Below are 21458 nucleotides of genomic sequence, written 5' to 3'. Positions count from 1 at the left end.
AAATTAAATTTGACATAGCTGATTTATTGCTGAAGGATTGAGGAAGCAGAGGATGTCAGGATATATTTTATTTTAAGTTGTTGTATAATTGTATAAAGTAGTTGTTTTTTTGTTGTTGTTGTTTGTCTTTGTCATGTGGTCCACACTCCTTACCGGTTAGTGGCGGTAACACTCACCTAATGCTTTTTTGCCAACCGCCAAGAAATTTCAAGAAGAAGAATCTACATCCGGTTCAAATCAGGTTCATTTTTTTTGGTATAATTTGTGTAGTCTCAAGCGTATATCTGTAGAAATCCATAGTCTTGGGGGTTATATTAATAATTTAATTGACATTTTGTGAGGTTACCAAGTAGGGTCATTCTCAGCTTGCCCCATAACTACAACTTTCACCTCACAAAGGCCGGATTCCAGGTGGTTTGGATCTTAAAATAAGCTAACTGTAGCGTTAGCAGAGCAGCTAAAGGGATGGCGGAGGTTCCCGGAACATCCAGTGAGACGATAACGGAGACCGTTCAGACAAATACACCGCCGCCTCCACAGCAGGTAAATGCTCAAAAACGGGGCCAAATGCTGTTTTGCTGGGTAATTAATTTGTAATGTACCCAACTACCCATTACTGCTAACAAGGCCCGTGTTCATGTTAGAAGGTGAAAAAAGAAGCCATTAAATCGCCGCTCTTTATTAATTTACGAAGCCTAATGCTGCCGTTATTAGTTAGTCCTAATTACTAAACTCTAGATGCGTATTAAAACCAGTGACCATAAATGAAGGTCACTATGCAATATAGTGGGCATGAGCAGCTTCACAGGTTGCTCCTGCGGTTCTGTGGATTTGTTCGAACGGATTTCATGACTACCCTGGTCATGATCTAAAATTCTGGTACTGATACAATATTCTCCAATGGTATCGGTATCCAGCTAGCGATACCTCAGTCCACACGCCTTTCAGCCGAACCGCCAGGAAGGGGAGGCCTATAAGCACTGTTGTTGCTAACGAAAGATAACTTTTTACTATTGGTCAGCTCATAAAAATAGGGTCTTTCTCATTGTTGCTCCTTATTAATGTATTTTCAATGTCATTGTGTGATAGTCTATTCACAACATAAGATTACACAGGTATGTTAAAATTACAGATAAATTACTGCACAGATTGATCTAGGTAGTTAGAAAGAAGTGTTATATTACCAAGTGATTAACGTTTTAGAATATCTTTTTAATAACTATTTAAAATCGACTTATGTAATTAAAAAAAAACAACTAGCAACTATTCCTTACCAAAGTAACATTTTGATTAAAATATTGTTTCTAGTTTGAATTTGTTGCCTGATTTAAAAATTAGTACTGGAGTAACTGGACATTATTATGGAAGTTTATTTCTCTTGTTTACAGGAAGGACGAAGCTTGACAATCAAGCTGAGGAAGAGGAAGACTGAGAAGAAGGTGGAGTGGTCCAGTGACACAGTTGACAATGAGCACCTGGGAAGACGATCTTCCAAGTGTGAGTTTAAATAGCTTATGGGAAACAGCAAAGAGTTATTTGGCAGAAATGAAGGATTTGATGGCCTAGTAACAGATTAACATATTTCCATGTACAGACTCAATATTTTTATTTGATTTATTTTGTTACATCTAGGAAATATTTAAATGACATATATCAAACTTCTTGGTTGTAAAGGATTATAAAGTTCTTGCTTTGTAATTAACAAATGCACTGACTGTTTTTGTACCATATCTGGACAGGAAATTTCAAATTTTAGTAATATTCTGGGTGGATTTGTTGATACATTTGAAAAGTGTGTTACAGTTATCTAGGTAAAATAAAGTCATAAATAATCTAGAGTTTCTGTTTTGAAGCCAGCTTTCCCATCCATCCATCCATCCCTCCCTCCCTCCCAGAGCAGGATCTCCAGGACAACCCGGCAGGAATAATATGGCAAAAACAGGAATTTGAAGAACATATTTCATTAAAAGGACAATAATTTCCATCTTTTTACCATGTCATAGCAAGAAATAGAAATCCAAAATCTTTATGGTTTAAAAAGTTTATTTATAGTTAAGGATGTAAAATGAGAACTGGAGCCTTTACTGGGTGCACTGGGGTGTCATTTCAGTGATTAGTCAGAGGAAGATGTTGGCATTTGATTCTCTAAACGCATACAGATTGTGGGCAATGCCAGCATAAAGGTTGTAGAAGCTGCTGGTCTTCTGACTGATGTGTTTAATGTGTGATGAGAAAAATGTGGAGAACCAGGATATCATCTGAACATGTGCAGCCATGGAAAAGCCACTAATCAGTGAGACTAACTAGAGAAAAAGGCTTCAACTTGCAAGGAAACATAAAGATTGAAGGAAGGTCATGAGGTCTGAGTTCAGATTGACCGTCTTCTAGAGTCATTGGTACATCAGGGTAAGAAGAGAGGCAGATGAAGTGATGATCCATCACCCCTAGTGTTTACTGTAGCAGCCTGTGAAGGCAGCACTGGGCTCTGGGGTCACTGCACTTGGTCACGTTCAGCTTCAGCAACATTATGAGGTTGTCTGACTACCTGGAGATCAGGAAGGCCCTAGTTGTTCCATCGGTGGCTTTTCTTCTGCCTGATGCCAGGACCATGTTCTAGGAAGGCAATGGTTCAGGGAGCAGGAACATCAGACTTCACACCTTAACCCAGTGAGAATCTCTGGGATGTGCTGGAGAAGGCTTTGTATTGTGGTCAGACTCTTCCATCACCAATATAAGACCATGGTGAAAGATGAATGCAACACTAGACGGAAATAAATCTTGTGATGTTGCAAAAGCTTATCAGAACAATACCACAGTGAATGTTGTCCCAAGAAATTAATTGTCAACCTTGGGGGGGCTTTTTGGAGAAGGTGAGGGGTATTTATGTTGTAGTGATGCTAGAGTTGTCACTTATTGAGTGTTTATATAAGCACATCTTGGCTGTAAAAGGTGGTATTGTTGTTTTTTATATCCATCCTGATCCAGCTGCATGTTGTGTTCCAGGTTGCTGTATTTATGAAAAGCCGAGACAGTTTGGAGAGTCATCTTCTGAAAGTGAGGGAGATGATGACGACGAAGGGTGCGGAAGTGCCAACTGCATCCTGGGCCACGGCAGGAAAGGACACGGACAGAGTCCTGATGAAGGAACCAGAGCACCTCCAAGTGCTGGAGGGACACACAACCATTAACGTGCAACACCAAGTGTGTTTGGGAGGGTTCCATATTACAAACTGCTCTGTTGTTTTAGTTTAGTTTCCTCAGAGAGCTACAGACAAACCTGAAGTCAGAAAGTTCCAGCTGCTGGAGTCCAGCTTCAACCTCTTACTGCTGCTCTGTTCAAAAGCAGAGAGCATCCTGAGTGGGGCGATACTATTAAATCATCTTTCCCTCAGCAGCTCAGTAGTTTGAAATGAGCTGCTCATTTTATGAGTAGCTCAAAGTAATTAAATGTTCGATAATGGATTGTTTGTGTTTCTATGATTTCACTCTCCAAGACAAGATTCCTGAAACTTGCTCAGTTTAAACCAATGTTGGCAGCAACAAAAGGCACACATCAAAAACTGTGGCTGCTGCATTTTCATTGCATGAATACACTGGTAGAATGTATTTTCTCTTTTCATTCCTTTTCTTGTTAGATTTTCACTGCTTTTAAACATACATTAGCCTCAAATGTTATCATCTGTGTGGATAAAAATTGAGATAATGAGATGAAAACTTGTTATTCTGGCAAACTTTTATGTAAAGCAGTTGTTCTGACTGTAATATGTTAGAAAACAGAACGTTCAATCGCTGTTAAAAGTAATTTACTTTTAACTGATTAAACTGTTGTAAAACTGCAGTTGAGTGCAAAAATGTTTTTTGAGAGATTTAACAACAACGTTTAACACTTCTGGAAAGTTATTATATTAAGATCCATGCAGGTCTAAAAACTCACTTTGTCATTTCAGCAAAATATTGAGCCATGCTGCAAATCTCCAGCAGCTCATCGGACTTTCTGACTGCAAGGTGTCTGAAACAAACATGATGTGAGATAGACGGGCGGCATGCTCCATTGTACACTACTGATGGCATTATCATTCTGTTTATTTGCTGGTCTCAGTTTATGCTGTTTTTTTTCTTGGGTTAATACATGCAATCCATTATATTTTGATGTGGATTTGCTTTACTATCTTTTTGCAAGTATGGGAAATTTAAGAGAGTGGACATACACAGATCTATAATATTGTGAAGCAGTATTTACCGTTTCTCTGACTGAAACCAAGGATGGCTTCTGTTGTCTCCACCTAATATAAAAGCATATTAAACATAATTAAAAGTCAGGTTTTAATAATTTATTTTTGGGGTTTTTTAGAAAACCCTTTATATTTACCTACACATACAGTTATTTTACATCTTCAGTTCATTTAAGTTCATAAGATGACAATGAGAACAGTTGGTTTGTTTTCCTTCCCCTGGTCAAACTCGTCTCTAGTGCTCTCACAACATGTAAATCTTAAGTATTCACTGTTCCACAAGGCATGATCTAGTTTAACAATATTTACTTGATTCATTTCTTATTCAAATCAGAATTTATTGGACATTTGTCATAGTAGCAAGACCTGAGGGGAAAATACCTCCTGACTCAAATAAAGGTGCTTTTTATTCCCATCCAACCACTGCACTGAAAAACACACACTTCCATTGACATCAAGCAACTCAATGCAAGCGTAAATTTCTAACTGCAACTGAAGAACTTTCAGAAAATCTAAATTATGTTGGTAAGTTGGACTTAATCAAACCGGAACACTGGCCTCCCCATAACTGATGACAATCTATTTTTTAGTTTTGCAATAATTATTAAAATTGTTTTTTGGGAGAGAAAAATGATTGAAAATATCTTTTTTCTTTTTGATTGTAAGCATGTTCCTGTGATTATAAACTGATAAAAGCTACTGCCATATAACCTCTGCTTACAGAGCTACCAAATGCACACATCAGTTTTTATGTTTGTGTTTTATTTTTTATGTAAATCAGTTTTTATTGAACATGGCATAAGCTTTGTATTTATGAAATTCTGAATTGTGATATGCATCGATCCAGAAATATCCAGGGAGTTTCTTTTCATTTTTTCACCCCTCGTTCTTAATGTATGTCTTGATTTCAATTCTCAACTAGTGGTCATTGTATTTCTAATAAAGTTCAAAAGGAATTTAACTTGAGCTCCAGTGCTCATGTTAGTTTCAGTTGGGTGCAGGACGATTAGTTGAATACTTCTTTTGTTTAGTCCAACTGTTTCTTAGGGACATGCAGTTTGGGCTTTGAGTTGTGATTTTGGCTCAATTTCATCAGATGCAGATGAACGGATCACTGAGACGAGCAGCTGATTGATTTTGCTTGCATTCTAATAACCATTCTTTGTATGTTTTAGTTTGTTGATAATAGTTCACTAAACATAGTGTATATGGCTCATCTCTTTCAAATATAAAAAATGTTTTAAACTAGCATGAAGAAGGGAGGTCTAACCTAATACATTTAAACAATAAAAATCTAACTGTAATCGTCATTAAATTCATATTGAGTTTGGATTAAATCTGAGGAGAACTCATTGTGTCCACCAGTTTAACAGGATTTTAATTGAGTAGAGATTGGGAGGAGGAGTTTGGATGTTTACAAATAATATAAAGAATGGCTGACCAGGAAGTATCTGTCGTGTTTGTTTCACTTCTAAAGTGACAAACTTGTAGGCTGCCATCAGAGTATTTCTCTACCACCAACAAGCAGTAGAGAAAAACTCTGCTTGTGTTTTTAGTGCTGAGTTTTATTACTGTGACTTGAACAAGCAGAGATCCGTCAGTGAACTAGTGGAACTCTTTTACAGATTTCTGCATTTAGAACAGAAGGAAAGGTCTGACTGCTGTGACTATTGTCATGACTCATCATTTTCGTCTTTCCTCAGTTTGATATGTGAAGTTATGTCAGCTCATTTATATCACTTTCTGTTCCATCGCTACAAACTGACTTCAGTACATACATTGTTCTTGTACTGGTAACTCCCCTTCCTGTATATATTGTTAGTATAAAGGAGGAGATATAATGTGAAATCAAGTTTTGAACTGTGATTAAAGTTACAACGTATGTATCAACGTGTTCCCTCTGGTATCATGACATAAGTAAAACATTTTCAACTTATCCACAAATGGTGTGAAACATGATGAACCATAATAAAATTGTTTCAGTCCTCTGACTTTTAGTATGAATGTTACAAAGCTTCTGCATAAGATAAAAATACAGCAGATAGAACTCTTTATAGAGGCACTTACTTATTAAAACTAAAATAATCTCACAATCAACATGGCTTAAGTGTTTACATTTTTATGGTTCCAAAAGAACTCGTCTAGTTTATTCCTGGTTTAATACAAGTTCATTCCTGAGCTGAAATAATTTCATAGCATATAGAGAAGTATTTACCTTTTCACTTACATTCAGCATAATTTCTGTTTTCTGGTTTACCTAAATACAACATCACTGTACTGAAAAGGAATTGTGAAGATCACCTCACCTACACCTACATTCTATCAACCACCAGTTTTGTGGTAGGCTTGTATTCTATCAACACATTCATGCTATAAATGAACTCAACTACCTAATGTTGTGTACCATTTTGAGGTGCTCCTGTTTGTCAGCATTACAACATACAGTGAATACAAAAAATCCACACACCTTTGTTCAAACGCCAGGTTTTCATGATGTAAAAAAATTACCGCAAGACAAATAATTTCACAAGATTTTTCCACCTTTAATGTGGAAAAGGTACAAAGAAACAGAAAAACAAACTGAAATCTTTCAAGGAGAAAAACATAAAATTAAAAAATTTAAATAACCTGGTTGCATAAATACTGGTGCTGGTCATAAAATTAAAATATCAGATAAAAGGTTGGCTTATGTCAGTAATTCCATTCAAAAAGTGAAACTTGTATATAAAATATATTTACTACACTGATTGATACATTTCAAATGTTTATTTTAATGTTGGTTATTACAACTGACAACTAATGAAAACTCCTAATTCAGTATCTCAGAAAATAAGAATATTTTGAAAAGGGGCAGATTGAAGATACCTGGTGCCACACATCTAATTAGTCCGAAACACACTTAAATGCCTTTAAAAGGTCTCAGTCTAGTTTTTCAGGTCATCGTGAGGATGACTGCTGAACTGACCACTGAATGTCCAAAAGACGGCCACTGACACCCGGCACAAGAAGGCAAGTCACAAAAGCTCGTGACTGGCTGCTCACAGAGCTCTGTGTCCAAACACACTCATAGAGAGGTGAAGGGAAGGAAAAGGTGTTGTCCTTGGACAGGCAATCTGGACATGACCGAATCCTGGAGAGGACTGTGGGAAAAAAAACAAAAAAAACAACATTTAAAAATATGGGGAAAATTCACAAAGGGTGGACTGCAGCTGGAGTCAGTCCTTCAAGAACCACAGGTATTTGAGAGACATGGGTTTCAGTTGTCACATTCCTTTTGTCGAGCCACTCTTGAACAAGAGACTGGACTACTGCTGAATGATTCAAAGTTATGTTCTCTGATTAAAGTACATTTTGCATTTCCTTTGAAAATCAAGGTTCCAGAGTCTGGAGGAAGAGAGAAGAGGCACAGAATTCAGGTTGCTTGAGGTCCAGTTCAAGTTTCCAGTCAGTGATGGTTTAGGGTGCCATGTCATCTGCTGGTGATGGTCCACTGTGTTTTCTGAAGTCCAAGGTCAATGCAGCCATCTACCAGCAAGTTTTAGAACACTTCTTGCTTCCTGCTGCTGACCAACTTTAGGAGATGCAGATTTAATTTTCCAACAGGATTTGGCACCTGGACACACAGTGACACAGTGCCAAAGTTACCAGTACCTTGTTCAAGGACCATGGCATCCCTGTTCTTAATTGGCTAGCAAACTCACCTGACCTAACCCCATGGAAAATCTCTGAGGTATTGTGAAGGGTTTTTTTCTGCAGTATATATCTTTAAAAGCTACAAATTTTCATTTCCATTTTCAAAAAAATGGTCTGAAATATATATTTTTTCTACATTGTGTATAATTTCATTAACAGAAATTCAGAAACCAGAAAAGAAGTAAATCTAAAGAAAGATTGACTTTATTTACAAGTATTCACATCTTTCATATGCAGATATTACAGAACAACATAAAGCACATATTGTACTAAGGTCCGTCAGTTAACTTCACAGTGCAGCCAATAGTGAGGCTCTCCCTATAGTGATCCACACTTGCAAGGTGCTCATGTAAAAGTATCTTTTACTGTAAAAAAGTTTCACAACCACAAGCCAACATAAAAAAATGTTAGCATAGACAGGATGTTGGATGTCCTAAATGTACTGAAACAGTTAGGAGAAATTTAGGTGGAGAAAAGGCTACAAAGGTTTATCTGTGAGACAAATTTATAGGTTTACTTTAAATTTTCCTTCCAGTTTTACTCAGAAACATTTACAGAACATGAAAAATCCACTTTCTATAAGCAAGCCTTTTGTGATTTAAGAAAAAAAGTCCAACAGAAATTCAAGGTACAGTCTATAGCCAATAGTTTGCTACCATACATTACAACAATTTAATCCAATTACTTTTGTGCACAGGAAAATATTGAACTCTAGTTTTTATTGTGCCTTATTGGCCCTGAAAACAATGATGTATAACTTTCACTGGACAGGCTTCAATGTCTTACAAGCATCAACACAGGTCCAAATAATTCCATATCTTCAGTCTAAAAAAAATGCTGAGTGGAATCATGCCATAAAACCAGATTATTTTATTAATTTCCATTTTGGTGCCTTCGAGTCAACATGAAGAATCAACAATATTTAGTGTGCTGCTTGTTTGTTAGTTTAATAATTCTGAAAAAGACAATTGCTTTAACATTCAACAGTAAAAACGTGTTTTGAATGAACATATGAAAATGAAACATTTAAGAACCAATACTTTAATATATTCAAACATTAAGTTCAAGGCACCCTCTAAAATGTTGAGAAAGCAGAATTTATTTCAGGTAAAGCTAGTTTTTCTGTAGCTTGGAAAACAATGAACCAATCATGTATTTTCACATAATCTATATTGTTATTATAATCCAAATATGTAATCAATGGAAAGCAAAAGACATATTTAGATAATATGAACAGTATGATTTGGAATGTGTGTACTGGATGCTCCAAAAGCCTCAGAGGTTTTGAATTCCTGAAGTAAAGTCTGATATTCACAACAGCAAAGGTACCTTTACATGAAACCGCAGTCCAACAGAATACATCACAAGAAAACAATCGAGTTTGAAGTGTGTAGTGTTAGAGTTCCAACACCAGAGTGTAATAATAGCAAAAAGATGTTCAAAACTAAAGCTCAACTGGATTGTCCTCTTATGTTAAACAAACTTTTAAAGCTGCAGTTTGTAACTTACATTTTTTTTTGTTTTGTTAAAATGAGAAAAAAAATATTGTACGTCATTAACTGTCACGACATGTACAACATTTTTTTTTGCAGACAGATAATCTGTGATCTCCGCCTCCTCCTTCCTGTACTGCTATTGGCATCTGAAGAAATGCACTGTTTTCGTTCAAAAACAGAAAGAGGAGTGTCTTAGCACTGTCAACCATGCTAGTGTATGTGCAACTCAATGTGCAAATGGTGGAGAAACAATTTAGCATTAAAGGAAAATTGTTTATCTGCTGTCATTGGTGGCCATGCAACAAGCCTTGGCATTCATGGCAGGTTGTCCTCTTGAGAGGAAGATGTAGCAGAAAGCATTGCATGCACATGTGTGATTGACAGCACAGAGACCCTCCTCCAGGCTCTGATTGCTTGTTTCTGGCAGAATGGTGTTGGAAACACTGGGAGAAGGCAGAAGAGCTCGATACTTTCAGATTATTCATCTCATACATACTGTCATTATGTCGTAACAGTTTCAACAAATATATGACATTTTTCATGAAAGTTACATACTTTAGATGCACCATTATATTTTTCAGTACTACAACTTGTAGTGAGACTAAATATGCAGTTAGTGCTTCCCAAATTCACCTTCAGTAAATCCTCTGCTTACCAATCCTAAAACGTCTTAATTGCATGTCACTTGGGGGGAAAGTAAGATTAATAAGAGGCAAGGTGACGATTTACATTTGGAGTGTATGTTGTGTGTCTTATGAATTTTCCTGTAATTTGATTCAATTTCAAATCTTACAGCTGGTTCATCACAGTGGCTCTCAAAAGTCTACAAACCTGTTACATCAGCAGGGTTTTGTGATGTAAAGTGAGACAATGACAAATTATTTTAAACATTCTCCACCTTTAGCTAAAGCCATAATTTGCAGAAGAAACAAAGCATTTAACTGTGCAAAGAAAAGAGTGGAACAAACACACTTCTGCAACTGGGTTATTGCACCTTTTATACATTTCCTTTTAACACATTTGTTTATTGTTCACTTTAACTGTGCAGCACATATATCATTATGTGGAAAATATTTAAATGATTTACCATGATCAGAATTTTTACATCACAATAATGGGTATTTTAATCAGTGGGAGTAGACTTTTGAGAGCCAAGGAGAATAGTAAATGACAACACATTAAATGTAAATACCATTACAGCCACCAAGTCCTGGATATTTTCTTGACTGTTATTTGACATACAGTAGCATTCTCAGCATTTACGGTTGGATTCTAAACATTCACGGGGATGAGTAGATGTTTGCAGAATACAGACACTATTTAAGGCAAAAACAAAGAGAAACAACTTCTCCAAACTAAATCAAACTGAACTATGATTATAACTAATGAATTTAGTGGTATAATCTGACAGTCTGTGGAGTCAAACATTTGGAGAAAGGCTGATCAGCTGAATTCCTGCATCATCTGTGGAAAAGATCAATTTCATGGATGAAAACACAATTAGACTGCAGCAAAGAGTCCAGAAGAGTTCAAGACAGGTAGAAAAGTGAACATCCTTTTCAGCATTTAAATCAGGAAACCACAACTGATTACAACCGCTGACAGACTTCAGTTCTCTACATATTCATTTGTTGCTTTTGGTACATTAAATAAATCAACAAATGAATCTACCAGTGCTTTGTAGAGTCTGGGTTTAAAATAGCTTCCCTAACTAGAACCACACCACCTGGTAACAGCTAGAAGACGATCAACTGAAGAGCTGTAGATGTTATACAAATCAATAAGGATGTTAGAAGCTGAAGTTTAGAAAACTTCTGTTTTAATAAAGGCTTACTTAGCTGTTCCTTTGTTTTCTAGACCAATTGTTACTAAAATGACCACTTTTCTGTAAACCTTATAGAGAATATCCAATTCTTTAAATTCTTGACAGACTGTCAATTGCTCTTTATAGTGGGAAAACATGAGATAAATATAAATTATGTTTAATATTTCCACAGATGTTTGTAAAGTGGTACCTCGATGTACTACGGTAAGCAACTTGATTTGACTCTGTTGAACGTTTTTGCTCAATTTAGTTCAATAATACCATCTGTTACAGTTCAACAGTAAGAAAGTGATGATCATCTTAGGGTGTTTGGCCACACTTTCTACTAATTTCTGTTGTGACTTAAATACTTTGAAAATATCCAATGATCTGGGCTACACCATGAGAGAGACTCTGCCCAGTGATAATGCAAATATGATGCATTTCTAATACATAGGAGTGGGATAAACCTCAAAAGCATCTGTATAAACCAATCAAGTGAAAGAAAATCATGCATCTGGAAAAATAATTGGACATAATTCTCTCCGTTTTCTTATCCATCACTGAGCACAACTGATGCAACAAGAACTACAGTTGATATGTTTCTATCATTTTATTAACTCCACGGGTGCTGGTCATAAAATTAGAATATCATGAAAAAGTTGATTTTAATCAGTAATTCCATTCAAAAAGTGAAATTTGTTCATTCGCGACACACAGAGAGATATATTTACATTTTTAATTTCTTTTAGTGTTCATGATTATTACTGACAACTAATGAAAACTTCAAATTCAGTATCTAAGAAAATCTGAATATTGTGAAAAGGTTCAACATTGAAGCCCACTGGTGCCACAAACTAATCAGATAACACCCGCAAGCACTTTTAAATTGTCTTTCAGTCCAGTTCTGTAGGTTACGCCATCATGTGGACAACTGCTGACCTGACAGTTGTCCAAATGATGACCTTTGAAATATTGCACAAGAGGGCAAGACTCAAAGGTCATTGATAAAGAAGCCAAGTGTGTACAAACACATTCATAGAGAGGTGAAGGGAAGGAAAAGGTGTAGTCCTTGGACAGGCAATCTGGACATGACCGAATCCTGGAGAGGACTGTGGGGAAAAAAAAAAAAAACAACATTTAAAAATATGGGGAAAATTCACAAAGGGTGGACTGCAGCTGGAGTCAGTCCTTCAAGAACCACAGGTATTTGAGAGACATGGGTTTCAGTTGTCACATTCCTTTTGTCGAGCCACTCTTGAACAAGAGACTGGACTACTGCTGAATGATTCAAAGTTATGTTCTCTGATTAAAGTACATTTTGCATTTCCTTTGAAAATCAAGGTTCCAGAGTCTGGAGGAAGAGAGAAGAGGCACAGAATTCAGGTTGCTTGAGGTCCAGTTCAAGTTTCCAGTCAGTGATGGTTTAGGGTGCCATGTCATCTGCTGGTGATGGTCCACTGTGTTTTCTGAAGTCCAAGGTCAATGCAGCCATCTACCAGCAAGTTTTAGAACACTTCTTGCTTCCTGCTGCTGACCAACTTTAGGAGATGCAGATTTAATTTTCCAACAGGATTTGGCACCTGGACACACAGTGACACAGTGCCAAAGTTACCAGTACCTTGTTCAAGGACCATGGCATCCCTGTTCTTAATTGGCTAGCAAACTCACCTGACCTAACCCCATGGAAAATCTCTGAGGTATTGTGAAGAGGAAGATGTGATACTCCAGAACCAACAATTCAGAAAAGCTGAAGGTCACCATCAAAGCAACCTGGACTCTCATAACACCTTAGTAGTGCCACAGACTGATCAGCTCCATGTCACACAACATTCCCACCAAACCTGGCACAGAAGCTCTCTTCTCTCTGACCAAGTTCCACACTGGGGAGCTGGATTCTGGACTTCCTGACCAACAATCTGTCAGAATCCACAACACCATCTCCTCCTCCATCACCCTCAGCACTGGCTCCCTGTAGGGCTCCTCTTCACTCTGCTGACTGGCGGTTAGGGCTGCACAGAGGACTGTGAGGAGCACCTTCCTTCCACCTCGGCCCTCTACACAGCACAATGCAGGAGGAGGGCCCTCATGAAGGACTCCATCCATCCTGCACACTGACTGTTCCAGCTGCTCCCTTCCTCTGCTCCACCAGGCTGAGGATCAAGTTCTACCCATCGGATTACTGAACTCAAGCTGCAACTAATTGAGCTTCATCTTATAAATTATTTACAACATACAGACTTTCTTTTAATAGACATATCCATATATCACATAAATTACTTCGTTCTTTATTTGTGTAGTCTGAATTTTGTACAACAAACAAGCAAAGGTGATAAAAACTCCTTGAATCCTTGAATTGCTGCACTAATCTGGGGACCAGGAGCCCCGACTCAGTGCTAAGTGTTGTACATGCTCATACTTTTCAGTTGGCCAATATTTCTAAAATTTCCTCCATCCATCCATTTTCTGTTCACCCTTGTCCCTAATGTGGTCAGGAGGGTTGCTGGTTCTTCTCCAGCTATGTTCCGGACAAGAAGCAGAGTCACCCTGGACAGATCGCAGGTCAACACAGAGACATGCAGGACACACAACCATTCACACACACACACACACACACCTAGGGAGAATTTAGAGAGACCAATTAACCTGACAGTCATGTCTTTGGACTGTGGGAGGAAGCCGGAGAACCCAGAGAGAACCCACCATGCACAGGGAGAACATGCAAACTCCATGCAGAAAGATCCCGGGCCGGGAATCGAACCCAGGACCTTCTTGCTGCAAGGCAACAGCTCTACCAACTGCACCACTGTGCAGCCCGCTTTCTAAAATTCCATTTTTTGTATTGGTCTTAATATTCACATTTTCTGAGATACTGAATGTTTTTCATTAGTTGTGAGTTATAAACATCAACATTAAAAGAAATAAACAATTGAAATATATCAGTCTGTGTGTAACAAACATCCAAGTTTCACTTTTTGACCAGAATTGCTGACATAAATCAACTTTTTTATATTATTTTAAATTTTATTGCCTTCACCTGTAATGTCTTCATGTCTGATGACATGAAGACATTACAGACATTAGCTGCTACACACGTTGCTTGTCACACGAGTCATGACTGGAAGTTGACTGGTAAGTCTCACTGCAAACAGTAGGGTGTGATATACATTTCTTGAGAAAGAAATTATAGTGTTGTACTGCTTCAGTTTTACTCTGTGTATTAAAAATAGACCAATAGGTAATATTTATTATTAGGCAGGATTTCAACATTTCCGAAGAGGCTCACCTTAAGCTAAGCTTGTCTTCAGCAGTTCCTTAGACAAAAGCTTGTCTCCATTGTCTGCAGTGTCGCCAGTCTCTTTCACCTCCTGAATATTTTCTTTGTCTTCTTCCACTCCAAGGATTACACTTTGTCGTACACTGACAGAGATCACCAATGCTTGTATGATGCCATAGATCAAAGCAAACTGAGGGAGATACTCCTGAATCAACCACAGCAATCCTGCCATTCCAGCTGTTGAGACAAAAAACATGGCCATGCCATGAAACCACAGCCTCAGAGCTCCCTGGACACCAAACACCTCCAGGATCAGTTTGGCAGGAGGGGACACAATCCACAGGAAGGCAACTACAAATAGGTCAAACAAATGCCGAAGGAAGTTGAAGCAAATCTCATAGTGCTCTGGTATAATCTCCAAATTCCAGCTATCTGTGAAAAATCTGAATGGAGAGGTCAGCTGAGAAGGATTGGGGGATGGGGGAGGGGTTCCATAATCAGAAAAGTCCCCATCAACATCACTTTTCCTTTGTCTCAGGCTGCTTTGAGGAGTTTTTCTTGACCACAGATATGAGGTGGAGAGATATTTGCTCCACCAACTGGACACCTGTAGCTCTGTCTCTGGTTTTCCTGAGCCAAGATCTTCTATTTCCATGGGTTGCAATCTCTCCTGTGCCTCCCAGTACTCCTCTCCTAGAGCACTCTGGTCACTTCCTTTTCTCCACCCTCCCCACATCCAAGATCCCCAGTTACCTTTAGCATGCTGCTTTTGGCACAACGGTGGGGTATTTTGTGAGGTACAATTACCCCAGAAGCGCACCCACCCCCACGCTCTTCCCACTATAGAAGACATTACTTATTAAAAGTTTAACCAAAACGAATTGGAGAGATAATCGCCCCCTGCAGTTTCTCTAATGCCAATAAACCTCGAAGATTCAAGCCAGGGCAAAAATAACGATCCCGGCTAGACACACCCGCAAGGCGTGTTGAACCCGTTCAGCAATTCAAGAGACGACTTGGCCTCTGTACATTGCTAAATCTGCCCTTGACAAGCAGTATCTCTCCTATACAAACCCATCAGTCATCAGTTATAAACATAGCATTTTGCTATGTTTATAACACTGTGGGCTCTCCAGGTTGTTTTCAGTAAGTCAGTATCACACCTAGCTAAGCTTATTCCCAGCTACTGTTCAATTTTGGGGGTTTCGAGACGAACTTCCTGGACTCCTGGTATTCCGAAAGGCATTACTCCGAATCTCACACCTGGGAAAAAAAAAACAGGAAATATTTGTAGTTTTAATAGTTTTGTTGTCTAGTACCACGTCAACATCAGAGCTACCAAGCTAGCGGCGTAAAAGACTTAATAATTACCAACTAGCAAGAAAGTTTTAGCCAGAAATGTCGATGTTATGTCAAATTTCCTCTTAAACCTTTTCCCCTCAGGCTTTTATGTTCTTTAAGTGTAGCTAATATGTTTATAAAGCGCCAAATCCTTACCTTTTCGGCCAGGTTAGCTTATCACATCTGCTGCTGCCCTTGTACGTTTTCCCTCAGATAGCTCAGTTACATTCTTAACATATGGGCCGTGTAGTTTTAAAGTGCCTGAAGTTGAAGAGAAACTAAATAGACAACCTGAAGAAGACTGATGCCACGCATTTCCAACTAGAGAGGTCTACTGCCTTACAGGAGAAAGGCGACACAACAGATTAACCTTCAAAATAAAAGTCACCGGAAGACTTGTGTGGCATGAAATCCAGAAGATATAAACCCTTAACCGCAAAAGCAAAGATTACAATTTAGCCAAAGGTTGCATTGAAGTCGCTTTTAACCTGACGTCCTAGACTGAAATATCTTTGTCAACCCCGCAGGAGCTTAAAAACGCATCACAGACCGTCTTGTTGGCTGTGGGCAGGAAAGGTTTTTCACAGACAGTTTTACTAAGACAGCCTCATGAAGAGAAGGGTCAGAGTTGTCCATAATCTTCTTGATTTTTTGAAGAATTCTTCTTTGCATCATCATCTTCAGGGGCTGCAGTAATCCCCAGAACACAAAAAGCCTTCTTTATCAGGCTGTTGAGTCTTTTTAAGTCCCTGATTCTGCTGCCCCAAGTAGATAACTGCATTTGTAGTTTACTATATTGCCTTTGTTCAACTTTGTTTGTGAATATTTAGGTAAATGCATCAACTATATTCCTAATCACATACAAAGAAAAATATAGACTTTAAATTATCTCAGGCTTTATTTCACACATACTTTGCCTTGTGCAAAGTATGCACTGTGTGGTGTGGACATGTAGTGTTTATTTGACATACAATCAACATACACTGAAAAACAATTGTTGCTTCAAGAATAACAAACCATTAACTCTGATATATTTAAGTAAGTTGATTAAAAAAAAGTTCACCTTAAGCTAAGTGAAACAACCTTCAGGTTGGACACCTGAAGGTTAGGTGAATATGCGTCAACAGATTTCTTCAAGAGACCAAAGAAATCAATCACAGATCCATTAATGCTACTCCAAATAAACTGCGTACACCAGACCTCACACCAAACAAACAAATCTTTATTGAGATTCATGAGAAATTGAAGTATATCATACAAAAGAAAAATTGCTGTTACTAGAGTGAACAATAGCAGATCAATTGAATACGTAACTAGCCTAAAATATGTATTTCCCAATTATTCGCATTATAATCATGAGATTTTCACAAATAAAAAAAATTAAAAAAACTATAACCTAATAAATTAACAGAGAAAGTCAATATTATAACATGTTGAACTGACAGCAAATTCCTTCATGTTACTCTGTTTTGTTCCACATTCTAGATATTTATACAGACCAAAATAAAATATAACAATATGCAATATCTGGGAAGTATCGTCTTTAATTTTACCTGGAGTTAACTGCCCCTTTAAGTTGTGATGCTTTTGTTCTGAGTTTTTACACATGGCTGACATGTGATGAGGTCGATTTGCAGGAGGGCCAGTCTGTTAGAAACAAACTCTTAAACGGCCTATAGTTCGATAATGGACATTGAGCCATGCAGCTACTGCTCTGGTGGAAGTCGCTACATCCAACATGCCAATGTCACGCTCCTGCATAACTTGAGACATCTGAGGCATTATGACTTGTGACAAAACTTTCCATTTTGGGGTGGCCTTTTATTGTACCCAGTCCAAGGATTATCCAGCTGTTGCTCATTTTGTCTGATCACCCACTGGACATGCCCCACCCATGAACTGGGTAATGCTCACTGACAGCAAGTTGGATTAAAAAATCAGGAGAAATATTACTTTTGTACAATAAAATGTCAGCAAATGCTCATTTACAGTTAACTCCACATGGCAACAATATTTGACATGGGGCATTTACATTTTTGTTTCATATAGAACAGCAGTCTTTAGAAAGTTTCTTCAGAAACACAGTTTGACCCATGCAGAGTCCATATAGGTCATTTTAAAATTGATAATTGTGTTTTCTAATGGTATACTGTAAAAATAACAGTACCTGATTGAATACCAAAATGAATTAGAGGTGTTTTAATGCAGGGTAATTAAAAAAACAACAACAACAAAAAAACTGTACATGCAGATAAGAAAACGGAATCATGGACAAAACTCCTTGGTTTCTGATTGCTGTGACTGCTGACTGAACAGAAAAGGTTCCAGGCTTAACCAAGCCTGGCTGCCAGCCTGGTCTGGAGCATGCAAGCTTCCCAAAATAAATCACCCCAACCCTTGTAACACTGGGTTGGGGTCAATTAATTAAGCCTCAATTAACTGAGGCTTAATTAATACAGGATATCCAGGAAATCCCAGCTTAATCCGCTATCCTGGATTTGTGAAACAGTCCTCTAGTTTGTATATAACCAGAATGACGATCAGTGAAGCTTTAGGCTTCATTCAGAGTTCACTTCCTGCAAGAAGACAAGAATCATTAAAGTTAATGTATTACTTGGAGATGTTTGGAAACTGAAGTTACAACTTTGAAAAACAATATTCTTATAATCCCACTTTAAAATAAGAAATCTTATTTGGTTGAGTACATCCCTCTGTACAAGAACTGAAACTGATCAATGTGTGCTAATGTCTATTCTTATTCTGCAGCCAGTCAGGAGACTAAAGACATGTTCAACAAGCAGTTTCCTCTAAACTCCAGCGGTCTTGATTGTCTCAGTGCGCTGCGAGTAGACTTCAGTTAACATCAGTCGAACCGAATAAGTGCATCATCATTGACCAATCAGACCCATGGAGCAGTCACTGTTTCATAGATGCTTTGCATCCCATACAAAGGTGATTTACTTCAACCATTTTTTAAAGCACTGTATAATTCTGTAGTGTAAAACAAAAACTCAAATATAAAAATATTTAATTGAATGTATTACTCAGAATGAATGCAGTGTTATCAAAGGCCACTGCCCTGTATATTTTAGCCACATCCCTGCTCCAGAATACCTGATTCATAGGTCTGCATGACTTCATCTGTATGCCATCGAATGCATACAATTTGTTGATCACAATATTTTTCAAAATGGGTGAGCTTCACTACCTTCACCATATAACCATGTTTGTCGGAGGTTTGCTCTACTTCCCCATGGGGGAGCAATCTGGCCTCGGTGTCAAGTCTATTACAGTAAATACTGATTAAATGTTGATTGCCGTAAATATAGCAATGCATTAAATTCTGATTTGAGTTAATCAGAATTTAAAGCTAAAAGTGACCATGACTGCACAGGAGAACACAAGTTCTCCACACAAGTTGTAATTTTATTCTACTATTAAAACAGACTTTAATGTTAACATACTTACCTAAACATCCCCATGGACAACAGCAGATGATCTACAAGGAGAAACTAAAATAGGTAAATATATTCTAATTAAAAAGGACTATAGTGATTTAATAGGTATTTTAGCCCATTAACTGCAAGCTGATTGTAAACACATGCTGAAAGATTGCCAACAGTGATCTACACAAGCAGTTAATGGATAAAGCATGCAATTAAGCTGTGGTTATGTGGTCAGTGTACTGTGAAAACAACTTCATGTTTTTTTTCAGAGACTCTAGTCTAAAGATCATCATTCCACTTAACCCAATAGAATAAAGGCTTGTAGATTCCAGGCCTACCTGAAGCAAGACATTCCGTCTATGGCTACATCACCAAACAGGTGCCTGAAATAATCATAATAAATTAGTATAAATTTTTACTAAATCAGTTTGGATTGCAAGTTTGCAGGATGCATATTCAGTGCAATCTCAAATAGCATCACCATGTTATCAGAGACTCTAGTCTAATGACTCATCACTACAGCATTTTAATACAGTCCATAATTCAGTGGTAGGGCTGGGCAATATATTCAAATGTAAAGTTACATTTGTACAGGACCTTTCTCCAGTAACTATGGAAGCAGTCTTGGAAACTGTGGGCTAACATACAGGAGCAATTTACATGACATCAGTAGATGTGATTCTCATTAAACACTGCAGCTGAAATGCCTGACAAAGAGGGGAGAACAAGACTTTAGGCTCCAAGGTTTAAGATATAGACGTTCAGAGTAGCATTATGACAATACACCTCAACTTTGTTAATACTAGGGTAAACACTGAAAAATAGTATAAGTTTGTCTTAATTTATAAAACAAATTATTTGTTTTATACCATATGATCGTGACAAAGTCACAGTTGTAACAAACATTTAAAGCCATAGTTTTTCTGTAGCTTTAAGTAGCTTTCACTAGAAAAACAAAACCAAGAATTTGAGTGTACATGGATTTTCTCCAGACACAAAAACATAATAGGAAGGATAAACCCCCCCCAAAATGCTTGCAAACTACGGGCAATAAAAAAAAAAAACAACAAAGAAAAGGTATTCTATCGATGTAATGTAGGATATAAGTATGAACAGCATGACTATTGCCCAGCCCTTCTGATGTTAAATTTCATTATAACTCACCATCAACTAATAACTGCTGACTTAACCATCAGCCACTCAGCATCCATCTTGATGCTGTAGAAAATATGGGACAGATTAGATATTTTAGTTTGCAACTACAAAAATTCGCATCAAATCCCACATTTTATTTACAAAGTCAGATTTATAACTGAAAAGAGTACTATAAAACATAGAAAACTTTCTGAAAACAAAATAGCACAAATTTAGCTTTACAATCTGAAGTAAAGCCATTTTTAACAATTGGATCATCAGCTGAAACACAAAGGGGAGGTTGTTTCAATTAGAATCTATGTTGACGTTAAGTGAAGTAGGCTTGCTCTACTTCACTGGAGGCTTTGTGAACGATCCAGTTTAAGAACTAATTAACTAATGCCATAGACATGAAGTGATGTGAGCAAGGCTTTCCGTACAGACACATGGAAAAATACGTTTTATAAAGGATAAAGTTCTCTACTATTAGGAATACCTCATGATTGTTGCTTTGTTCTTCAGAATCAGCCGGGTTGTATGAACTGATTATCAACTAACCCCCATTTGGTCAGCCTCCATTTCTTGTGTCCTTGCCAGCCCACGTGCTCGGACCGCGAAGCCGGTGCACATGGTGCAATTTTCTTTCAGCTAGCAGTGAAAAGAAATAGAAACCCGAACGAAGGTCCTTGTTGTGTTTTACACAAGCAATGCATCACACAGGATTAGAACTCTGCTTTGACTTTAAGCTTGAACAACTTCTCCGTACATACCCTTATCTCACACCAAAGGACAGAGACTAAAACATGGCTGTCAGAAGTTTATATACGAGGGTCCTCTCAGAGCAAAAGTCATAGGTGTCCTATGGAATGCCAGGGTCTTTTTGTTGTTTTTTTTAAACAAGTTTTTTTTGTCTTTTGTGTAATTGGGGTCTTCAAAACTATAAAACGTCACATAAATGCCATAACCTAATCTAGTTTCTTATTTACTACTTTACGTCTTCTTAACAGCCGACTTGTAAGATTAAAACACGTAGCC

General features: G+C 37.7%; 1 protein-coding gene, 2 long non-coding RNA genes and 1 other non-coding gene across 4 annotated transcripts; 1 reads left to right on the top strand and 3 right to left on the bottom strand.

Moving 5' to 3' along the window:
- Positions 1 to 23: 23 nt before the first annotated feature.
- On the top strand, positions 24 to 12496 carry ppp1r11 (protein phosphatase 1, regulatory (inhibitor) subunit 11). Its single transcript, XM_044139190.1, has 4 exons — positions 24 to 543; positions 1389 to 1497; positions 3004 to 7306; positions 12272 to 12496. The coding sequence occupies exons 1-3, from the start codon at positions 466 to 468 to the stop codon at positions 3186 to 3188; spliced, it is 372 nt and encodes a 123-aa protein (XP_043995125.1). The 5' UTR covers positions 24 to 465; the 3' UTR covers positions 3189 to 7306; positions 12272 to 12496.
- LOC122843994 lies at positions 8108 to 16353 on the bottom strand. Its single transcript, XR_006372808.1, has 3 exons — positions 16000 to 16353; positions 14512 to 15765; positions 8108 to 10885 (listed from the first exon to the last, which is right to left on the bottom strand). It is a non-coding gene; the product is annotated as an uncharacterized LOC122843994 (long non-coding RNA).
- Positions 16354 to 17044: 691 nt separating this feature from the next.
- Positions 17045 to 21341, bottom strand: LOC122843993. The gene is made up of 5 exons (XR_006372807.1): positions 20920 to 21341; positions 20454 to 20507; positions 19628 to 19672; positions 19312 to 19342; positions 17045 to 18419 (listed from the first exon to the last, which is right to left on the bottom strand). It is a non-coding gene; the product is annotated as an uncharacterized LOC122843993 (long non-coding RNA).
- LOC122844293 lies at positions 19518 to 19586 on the bottom strand. The gene has a single exon (XR_006372856.1). It is a non-coding gene; the product is annotated as a small nucleolar RNA SNORD52 (small nucleolar RNA).
- Positions 21342 to 21458: the final 117 nt, after the last annotated feature.

Source organism: Gambusia affinis, linkage group LG14 (genome assembly GCF_019740435.1).
Source record: "Gambusia affinis linkage group LG14, SWU_Gaff_1.0, whole genome shotgun sequence".
Taxonomy (NCBI): domain Eukaryota; kingdom Metazoa; phylum Chordata; class Actinopteri; order Cyprinodontiformes; family Poeciliidae; genus Gambusia; species Gambusia affinis.
The sequence above is the reverse complement of the archived record's forward strand: the minus strand, read 5'-3'. Positions and strand labels throughout refer to the sequence as shown.